Source organism: Rosa rugosa, chromosome 4 (assembly GCF_958449725.1).
Source record: "Rosa rugosa chromosome 4, drRosRugo1.1, whole genome shotgun sequence".
Taxonomy (NCBI): Eukaryota; Viridiplantae; Streptophyta; class Magnoliopsida; order Rosales; family Rosaceae; genus Rosa; species Rosa rugosa.
This window is the reverse complement of record NC_084823.1, coordinates 19113734-19124844: the sequence shown is the minus strand read 5'-3', so window position 1 is coordinate 19124844 and position 11111 is coordinate 19113734. Positions and strand designations below refer to the sequence as shown.

At 37.3% G+C, this 11111-nt stretch overlaps 1 protein-coding gene across 1 annotated transcript; it reads left to right on the top strand.

Annotated features, from left to right (window-relative positions):
• Positions 1–2377: 2377 nt before the first annotated feature.
• Positions 2378–10855, top strand: LOC133745277 (sterol 3-beta-glucosyltransferase UGT80B1). Its single transcript, XM_062173333.1, has 15 exons — positions 2378–2621; positions 2698–2769; positions 3618–3711; positions 3830–3972; positions 4721–4791; positions 5309–5390; positions 5582–5683; positions 5871–5926; positions 6396–6430; positions 7182–7398; positions 7669–7884; positions 8130–8189; positions 8987–9026; positions 9291–9512; positions 10436–10855. The coding sequence occupies exons 1-15, from the start codon at positions 2541–2543 to the stop codon at positions 10490–10492; spliced, it is 1548 nt and encodes a 515-aa protein (XP_062029317.1). The 5' UTR covers positions 2378–2540; the 3' UTR covers positions 10493–10855.
• Positions 10856–11111: the final 256 nt, after the last annotated feature.

Sequence of the window (11111 nt, the reverse complement as noted above, 5' to 3'; positions counted from 1 at the left end):
TGCAGCTCCATCCGCTCCCACCACCTGTTCGCCGTATCTTGCTGCGCGGACCACGCTTAACCAAGCCGCTCCGGCCCGACCCAGCATACAACGCCCACCGCTTGGCCTCGCCGTGCACCCCTTCAAAATCCCAAGCCGCTCAGATCCTCCAGATCCTCACCGCCGCACAGTTCCACAGAACTACACCGCCGCTCAAAACCATCAGACCCACGCTGCCGCCGGAATCTGCGGAGCCCACGCCGGACCTCCCATCCCTGCACAACGCGAACACACCCAGAGATGTCATCTGGAAACTCACCCAGCCCCGCCCAACACCTTGAGCCCGACGCCTCTCCCTCTGACCTCCCCGAGCAAATAGCGTTCCACACCGGTCCAGCAGCGGCCCAATAGCGGCGAGGTGAACCCTTAGCAGCCCCGAGCGCCGCCGGACGAGCAGAAGTTCTCGAGACAATTCGTTGTTTAGCACAACTCGTAAACAACTAAACATTGAAAGTCATAACAATTCGAGTAAGTATTTAGTAAAAAAAAATTACAATCGCTTCACAATCTTAGCAAAAAAAAAAATTAGCTCAAACATTTAAAGATGTCCTCAACCAGATAAAAAAAAGAAATAAATAATTGTAAAATTGAGAGAAGACGAAGATTTCACTATTGTTCAGACTGCAGAACAAGAAACACAAACTTACAGAGAAAAAGTTTTTTTGCTTTTGATTTTTGTTTTCTAATAGTGCTTCATTTCCACTGGACAAATCAAAAATTTTCTTCTGGTATTAACTTTTGTACGTGGCTCCCTATTCTTATATTTCATTTTGGAAAATATGGAACCCTCCTCAGTGGTTAGAGCGCCCACTACCTAGGATTCAGGTCCTGGGTTCGAGTCACCATGGGGGTAGGAGTGAAATCATTTGATCCTCTTTAAAAAAAAATAAAAGTATTAAATAGTCAAGTTCTTAGGCCTTATTTGATTTTCTTCTTTTATTAAATGTGTTTAATAGCACTATGTTAAAAAAAAAAGTGTTTTTGGCTGCTGCAGGCTTGTAGCTTTTGGACTTGTCTCATCAATTTGTATTATATATATATATATATATATATATATATATATATATATATATATATATATATAGGATTTTTCTCAGGTAAGGATGTCCTTAGTTTTTCTTATGGAACGGATTTACTGTTTTCACCCACTTTCCGATCACATTTTCACATCTTAACCGTTCAGTTTTTAGGTCCTAATGTATGGATCACCTCTGCAAAATTTCAGCCAATTTGGTGATCGTTAAGGCGTCCAAAACTGCAATTTACACGAACGAACTGAATCTGTCGAACCGGAACCGTTCGTTTACATTGTTGTAATTTGCAGTTTTGGATGCCTTAATGATCACCAATTTTGCTGAAATTTTGCAGAGGTGATCTATACATTAGGACCTAAAAACTGAACGGTTAAGATGTGAAAATTTGATCGGAAAGTGGGTGAAAACCGGAAATTCGTACATAAGAAAAAACTAAGGAAATATATTATTTGAAGTATTGAGGCATATCTCTTTATTTTAGCGTAGAAAATATTGGGCTGTGGGGGCATCTATATGATGGATCATCTATATGTGCTAGTATAACTATGCTTATAGGAGTTATAGCAAAGAGTCAGTGGGCGCATAAGCCCCCGGTTGTTCTTAATTGGGTCCGCCAATGACCCAAGTCGTGGCAGAGCTCAAGGTGGCCGGAAGAGGAAGAACCCAGTTGCAACTTGTTTTGGTTCTCCTATTCGATAGGCCACCGTGAGCGGTTATGGAGGGTGGTGAAGCTCGAGCGGCGACTAGACGGGACCATGCGGTTCTTTTAGGACCAGTTTCATTGCCAGAGGTGACGCAGAGGCGGAGAAAAAATCAGGTCACCTATTTTGATGGTGGTTGACCTGCTAGTGAACGTCCACTGTCGGTGGACTGAACATGCTCTAATAATGCATGCATAAATAATTTAAAAGCAAAGGTCTACTCACTGAAATACGGCTTTGCCAGTATAGACAATCCTCCTCGAGTAAGCGATCTATTTGTCGTCGTGTGTCACACCCCGATTTTCAAGCACAAATAATAACAAGTTAAACAAACACAAATACATTTGACGTGATGGTTCAGATATCAACACCAAATACCTGAAATTTTTTCTTTTTCTTTTAAAAAAGTACACGAAGATGCACTGAACCCAAAATGTCAATACAAATTCATTCTTTAGAATCACATATTACATTACACCAAGTTTGCAAATTAAACTGAAACAATAATTTAATAAACAAACACATCCACCACGCTCACTACACAGCGGAAGACTAATAAATGCGAAACCACTCTGTCTGGTCTTGAAAATTATGAATGAAATGTTATTGGGTTTCCCTAAAAAAAAAAATAATAACAAAAATAGGACCAATTTGGAGGTGACCGGAAGGACCATTGGTGGGTGTTTAGACTCGGGAGAACCGAAGGGGCTGAAATTCAAAAAGGATTCCAGCTGATTAACATCCCTTTGCCAAAAAACAAAGAGTGATGGAGGTTGAGACGGAGAGGACGAAACCCGTTGCTGTATTCATGGCTTTCGGTACCAAAGGCGATGTCTATCCAATTGCTGTAAGTCGCCGACTCACTCTCTCTCTCTCTCTTTCCGTTTTGAGACTATAATCTTGATTCTCTCTTCTCTTTGCAGGCCATTGCGGCGGCCTTTGCTTCCGACCAGAGACAGTACCAAGTTGTTCTTATCACACATTCAGCTCACGAGGTTTACTTTTATAAACTCCTGTCCATTTTTTAAGGCTCCTATATTTGATCAATGCTAGAGATTTTTTGTTTGTTTTTTTGTTATGACCATTCTTCTAGGATTACCTAAGAAACAACCTTTTGGGACTCCAAAAACAAAAAACAATTGCAGACTCCTCTGACCCCAACTCATTCATTATTTTTTGTAATGACATTTGTTCACCTCTTTAAGGAATAATCTAGCACCATTCAAGATGGCCCAAGAATACAACCCTTCGTTTTTTCTCAGAGTTAGGCCACTGCATTGTCCCATTTATCGCTCAGTAAATCCCACAATTTTGCATTGTCCACTGCATTCGAACTCCAATGAAGTAGCAGTGGACAATGCAGGTTGATCGTTGAATTACAAGAATTTATGATTTGTCCCATGATACTGCAGGCCTTGACACTTTTTAGGGCTTGCAGTTTTTCAGCTTTACTTTGTTGGCCAATAAATTATATACCAGCTTATGCCGACTTTTAATCAAAAACTGGAGTGTTTGTTTCTATTCTATAGATTCACTTTAAGTGAATCAGAAAACTGAATATCTCTCTCTCTTAGGACCAAAACACTTAAATGAAAGTGTTTCAATCCTAAATCGGAGGGTTCAGCATTGACTACTTATACCATCCTAAATTGACATGTTGCAAGTCAAGTTATTAGCAGTCTAATTATCCTCACAAAATTATTACTAGTATTAATAGTAAGAACAGAAGAAACAGCAGCTCCCTATTCCTCACAACTTATGGAAATGTTCATGCAAATGAAATTCGTTTCTTTGATATGCTATTGAGCTATATTTTTAGTCTTATTTGCTGGTTTTTATGCAGAGCTTACGTTGTCACTTGGCTGAGAAGCATGTTTCCTATCTTCCAATTTCATCACCACCTGTTCTCTCTATCCATCAGAAACATGATACTACAGGTTCAAATTACTCTCTTTCTCTCATTGTTCTCTCAAACTCTCAATATAATAGCATTTGTTTAAGAAATAGGTAGAAACTACTTTTGCAAATTTCTCATTGGATCTCTTCCCTTACCAGGCTCTGTAGAGTTGCCTCTTTCGCTGCAGAAAAAGTTGTTTTCTGGAGAACATAGAAACGAATGTCTTTTGGTAGTTGAAACGATATTTGGATCAGGCCCAAGCATGGATGGTGATTTCTTTGTGATAAATTTCTTTGCTCTGGTACTTTCCTTTGTAATTTTTATTGTATTTTTTGAATTTGAATCAAAGTTATCCCTTCCATGGATTGATACGTATATGAAGCAAGTATAAAGAATAAAGCTTTTGAAAATCTATACGCAAGGATGTTAGATATAAACATGATAATAATTTTTTGTTATTATCTGATTGGCATTACAACTTTTGGAGTCATGTATCAGTACAAATGCATAGCTTTCAATGCTTACGTCAGTCAACTTCTTTGTGTCAAACCACACAAAAAAAAAAAAAAAAAGGGGGGCATCTGCATGTCTGGTGTGAATCTCCTTTAAGTTGGAACTTCCAGCCCAAAAACCTATGGAGTATGGGTGGAGATGGCTGATATTTACAAGTAGAGCAAACCTTTGAATACACAATGTGGGTTTCTTGTATGCTTAAACATTCCCCTCATGTGTGGTCGGATAGAGCCAAACACGTGAATCAATCATATTAGGTGATGTGGGGAGCATGTGTGGTCAACTTGCCCATCACATGTTGATGGTTTGCTACTTTAATACCATGTTAAAGTTAGAATTGATATGCCCAACCCAGAACAAATTGGTTATGGGTGCAGTCATAATTTTATATATGGGGATGCATGGTTAGAATATCCAATGTGAGATCATATACTGTGAACACCATATGTACCTGGATTTGTAACACAGCCAGTTTCAATTTCACAGTACCTGTGATCATGTGGTAACGACACTGGGTTTTTTCTGTGATGGTCCAGGAGGGCTGGAGTCTTGCGGAGCTTTTCCGTGTCCGCTGCATGGTTGCTGCTCCTTATGTTGTTCCGTACAGGTAGTAGATGTTTATTTGGATCTTTACTTTACTCAGATCTTGTGCACACATATGCTGTGACTATCTGCCCTGCAATCTACTCTTTTTCCCCAGGAATCTCCTGTTTTATGAAAGTCTCGGGATATGAAAGGGCCACATGGAATTCTACTTGATAACCAGTGGTCCTCATCAAAAAAAAAAAAAAATCTTATTTGCTTGACGTCCACGTGTATAAAGATATATATGAAGTCTAAAAGCAACTATATTATATCCTCAGTATCCAATTCTCGGGATAACACTAGCTTCTAGAAGTATATACACTTATAAACAGGGACTGAATCATCCTATTGTGCTGCAAGTGTGCACTTGCATGTACGAGCGAGAATCTCTCTCTCTCTCTCTCTCTTTCTCAATCTCTCTCTCTCAACTTTTAATTATTCAAAGCTTCGAAAGTGAATTTCTCTGTACGAACTTTATACTTAAGCATTTAAACTTGCCTGATCATTGCTAGTTACTTTTTATTTCAATTTACTTTCAGTGCACCTTCATCATTTGAGCGCCAGTTTAAAAAGGAATATCAACACTTGTATAGATACCTGCAGGAACCTAACCTCAGGAAGGTACTTAATTAAAGTAGATATATGGAAATACTGCTTCAGCAAGTGAATTTTCTTTCTTTTATCTCCCTAAATGAATTGTTAGTGTACATCATAATTGACTAGTGAATTTTATTTTATTCTTTTTTGTATTTTTTCTACTTGTAACAATATAAGTTTGTGATTCATAATTTTTACATTTTTAATGCACATAGGTTGGTTGGAAAGACGTGATCCACTGGATGTGGCCTCTTTTCACTGAACACTGGGGATCCTGGAGATGTGACCATTTGAATCTGAGTGCTTTCCCTTTTACAGTTAATGTCTCTTTGATGCTAAAATTTCTTGATGCTTAAATAAATTGTAACAGTTAGTGATTGTTAAATAACTTGTGAAGTTTCATCCCACATGAGCTTAGTTTTAGTATTTTCCTTCGTCACATGGCCCTCTGGTTTATATATATTTCTTTTCTTGAAATCCTTTGTTTTACCTTATCTAATGCAGGATCCAGTAACGGGTCTCCCCACTTGGCATGAAAGGCCACTGTCTCCCCGACTTTTGTAAGTTTTCAACTTGCACCCAAATATATAGGTGAAATAAATAAAACACAAGAGCAGTTTTGTGTGTGTGTGGTTTTAAAGGTTTCTCGTAAAATATCCTGTACTACTGACATCTAAATTCATGAGGTAACTGAGGCTATTTTACAAACATGGATACAAGATGCATCGCCAATTAAAATTGCAACCAAAAAGTTATTGTGGTTTACTATCCATCAAACTAACTAATCAACTAAAGTTGACTCTTATTTTCGTGCATGACTTCTGTGATTGTAGTATTGTTATCTTTATTACACACATACACAGAACCATTCAGGGCAGATTCTGATGGAATGGTATTACTATTTTCATGAGTCTGACTTGCAGACATCAGCTTCAGATCAGCCTATATGTATATATACATGTATACATATTTTCCTCCCAAGGAGAGACATAATACTTATTCTGAAAAATTTTCACTATTGTTTCACAGGTATGGTTTTAGCAAAGAAGTTGTTGAGTGCCCAGGTATACATGTTTGTATTTCTAAAAAAAATTGGAAAAAATAATAAAATATCACGTTACGTTTATGGAATGGACATAGAGGTTGATTTTCTACTATTAAATTTGATTTTAAATGTTGATATTGCATGATTGTACAATTGCGAAGCTGATGGTTCTACACATGATGCCAGTAGGCATTAATCATACTCCTGAAAATATCTTCTCAAATTATGTTATGTTTACTGCTTGAGTTTGCCTTCTTACTGCTTTTTACACCCTTAAAAAAATAATATCAAAAAATTGCCTTCGGATTTGCATTTGAATAGAAGACTTGTTGGTATTGTTCAATTATAAAATCTTTTAAGCACGAGCAAGATTCCATTTCGAAAAGGGATTGCAGCATCACATGATAAGATGCATCACATGATATAAATAAATATTGGAGTCCAGTTAGACAGTGAGTGGACGACTACTGGTACCATAACCACTGTTGAACCATACCTTTTGTAGGAGAAATCTAAGAAAAGCATAAGATATGGCATAATGCTTGGTAAATTTTGATGTAGGTTGAAAATGATTCTCATAAGCTTGCTGTTGCAGCAGAATAGGACTAGTCTAACCGAACAGATGTCAAAAGTCCTAAACCATTGTAAATGACTCTTGGAACTATAAGGATTCTGAAAAGTCTATACTTCATAAGCTAGGAAGTTGATCTACCCAGCAGAGTTTTATTGGTAGTATTGAAATTATCTCACTGTTGTTTTTCATTTGGCAGATTACTGGCCATCGAGCATTCGGGTTTGTGGCTTTTGGTTTCTGCCTAATGAATGGCAATTTTCATGTAAGAAGTGCAGTGAAATTTCAAGGCTTGTTTCTTCAGGGGATCTGTACACAAATGCTGAAATGTGCCCAGCTCATGTTCACTTGCAATATTTTCTGAAGACTCCTACGCCTATGCCACCTGTTTTTATTGGCCTGAATTCTATTGGTAGGCAAGTTCCTTTGCTTGATTTATTTGCAATTGCTTTAATGAATTCTTAGAATTACTGTATTAGAATATCAGGTTATAGTGTCTGATTTGATTGAATTATAATGTGATATGATCCTTTTAGTATAGTTTATAAGTAGTAATTTTTCTGCTACTTAAATGAGTTATTGCTCAAGTGTTAATGCAAGATTACCTTGTAGTGTACAGTAACCTTGTTATATATTGTTGTTGTGTTGTTTCTGTGCTAATATCTGGTTTCCCATTGTACTTGCAGCATGGGATTTTTGAAGAATCCTCAAGCATTTCTTCGTATTCTTGAATCTGTCCTCAAGATAACAACTTATCGTTTTATCCTTTTTACTGCTGGCTACAAGCCTTTAGATGCAGCAATCCGAGCTATTGCTGCTGATTCATCATCGCACATGACCCACAAACAGATTAATGACGATTGCGTTTCTCTCTTCCACGAACGATTATTCTGCTTTTCTGGGTGAGAATCTCATATATCCATTGCATGCTTTACATGAAAATTGATGAAAGAAAATGAGTTACTTTTAATAAAAAAGCTATGAGGAATCTGAATTTTATAAATTGAGCATCTTCATGGTCCAGTTTCAAGCTCAGATCAGTGAAGAGTGTTTGGGGCATTTGTGTGTGTCAGAATATTAAATAAATCAGCTGCAATGATTATTCTTTTCCTCTCTGGGATGACATGTTCTTTACCTTGTCAACTAGTTCTATACCATACACGTGGCTGTTTTCTGGATGTGCAGCTGCAATTCATCATGGGGGAAGGTAATCGTGTTCTTACTGTAATTTCTCTTGTTTTGTTTGTTTTGTCTCAAGTACTATAATTAAATTTGAATTTCAGCCCTCCAGCACCCACAGCTTCACCACTGTCCATAAACACCACAATGATTCAGTCCTCCTGTTGAGAACCTCACTTCATGAAACTAACCTGAACTATTGCTCTATTATAGTTGCATATCACCTAAATAATCCTTAGCTACCCAAATTACTTTCGTACCGATTTTTCTTTTGTCAGGCAATTTCTCAAACTAATGAACAAATTTCCTTTACAAAAGATGCTACTCCAATACCCAAGCCTCTTGAATAATTCCATGTTTGGTGTTATTTTGAGGGTTTTAAAGTCTTTCCATTGCTGGTATTCCGTTCAAAGGATGAGAGAGGGGAGGGGAGAACATTAATATGGTGGAAATGGATCAAGAGGGGTAGTAATGGAAAGGTTTTAAGTGGAAATTCCAGAGTCTTCTTCACTGGAAGGGAGCGGTGCTTTGAATGGTGTTACTATCGCAGCATATTAGGCCATGTTAGGCATAGGAAACTTAATATGTCAAAAACTTGTCTGCCTTCATTCACCGCATCCATGGTGGGGATTGCATTTGGTTGAAAGATTATATAATATGCATGTTTGGATCAATTAAGATAACTTGGATGAAATTGAAAGCTCATACCAGTTGAAAGGTCTAGATGATAACTAAAGGCTTTTGATCACGACACAACGTTGTGGGAATATTTAGCAAGCAAATTATTTACATTATGTTTTCTGTTTCTTGTAAACGTGGAAGTAGTGGAACTACTGCTGCAGCACTACTTGCAGGAATCCCACAGGTTAGTTGTAGTATTATATTTTCATTTCTTAGTATGTCTTTGGTCTTGAAATATGTAGTTCTCATTTGATCAAGACATCAAGTATATCAGTTGTAATAATCAAGACAAATGGGAAAAAGAAAAAGAAAAATGCTGTATACACAATGTATACAAGTGCTTTAGATCTATGAACACTGAAGAACTATTAAATCTAGCACTGAAGGAGTATTGTACTCTCGCCTTCCTATGACACAGACTCAGTAAAGTTATTGATCTCAAATGCAGGTACTATGTCCATTTTTGCTAGACCAGTTTTATTGGGCAGAAAGAATGTTTTGGCTTGGAGTGGCACCAGAACCGTTGAAAAGGAGCCACTTGCTTCCTGAAGAAAGTGATGATGAAAGTATCGAAGAAGCAGCCAAGATGCTATCAAGAGTCATACATGATACATTATCTCCTGAAATTAGAGAACGCGCTGTAGAAATTTCTGAGAGAATATCTCTTGAGGTAATACTTATTCTTGGCTTATGAAGGTTAACTTTGTTGGTGGGTTTCAGGAAGACCAAACAAGTATGCCATGTACAGATTTGGATATGTGCATTAAATAAATAGTGTATACACAATAGTTACATCATTTATCTACCAAGCTGATGCTGCATTAGGATTTGGAGAAATGATTTGTATGATTCCTTATTTTATCACATTGCAAACTCCCTTTTGAAGTATCATCCTTGCATTAAATAAATAGTCTATACACAATAGTTACATCATTTATCTACCAAGCTGTTGCTGCATTAGGATTTGGAGAAATGATTTGTGTGATTCCTTATTTTATCACATTGCAAACTCCCTTTTGAAGTATCATCCTTGTTACTTGATAGTGTTGCACTATAATTTCAATTGGATTTGGTGAGCAGGGGTGGGGGGCTTCTTTTTAATTTGTGAATGTGCAACATGTTTGTCAAGAGTCCCTATGTATACAAATTTTAAGAGTGTGGATGGACCTTTTCCTCTGAGCGTGCGTTGCACTAATGGAAGGACTCCATCTTTCTCTGGTAGAGACTTTCTCATTGATGCAGTCATCTTATTCCATACCGTCGTGGCTTGTCAAATATCAATTTAGACTACATGGGAACATGTTCCTACTTTGCATATATATGATAGGCTTTTCTTGGTAACAAACAATTTATCTGAATTATCTGAATATAATTTGGCCAGAACTATAGTTGAAGTTCCACGATTTAGCACCAAATCTTGGTAAAGAAATATGTGATGAGTAAATATAGTTTTTCCCTTTGCACAGCACCTAAGAGTGAATTATTGAAGGAACAACTGGCATCATAGAACTGTTTGTGTCTCAAGATTTGATGCCTTTGAAATTATGAATGGCGTTACGAAACTGATTTATCAAACTATCTTTTGCCTTTCAGGACGGAGTCTCAAATGCTGTTAGGTATATCAAGGAAGAGATTGGTTGTTCAAGCTGAGTGTGACATATTTTTTCAACAGATTCTCTTTTACTTGTGGCCAATCTTGCTTTTAAAGCTATTACAAAGATGACCGTATTCGGGCACTTTTAACATACTTTCTCTATTTGCTCGAATTAACCCTACTTTCAAGTAAGAATGAATTCTAATTTCTGTGAAGTGTGTTTGTGTTGTGTTTGAAATTGCCACCAGAGTTTTGAAACGCCTAAAAGATGTCTACTTTCATGTTCAGTAACTTTTTCTTCCTGCAACAGTCATGTTCATAAATTATGCTTACCAATTAATGTGTTGACTAGACATATATTTGGTGAACAAAATTTGGTAAAATAGATTTATAGTCATAGAGCATGTTCAATAGCATTACCCAACTTCTGGCTAAACTAACTAGTCTTACACTCTTACTTTGAAGTAACTAATATTGATTTCACTGTAGCAATGCTATTTATTCTGGTTGTAACTTTAAATTGTGAAAACGAAGGCAATCGTCTAGAATGAGGAATATTTCCAGGTCCTTCCTCCATTGTTTTAGCCATAGAAAAAGTGGAGACCTGTAGGCCTATCCGCAATACCCAGATGACCCTTGCTCCATTTTCCCAATGGTTTCATCCTTTGTAGCTTC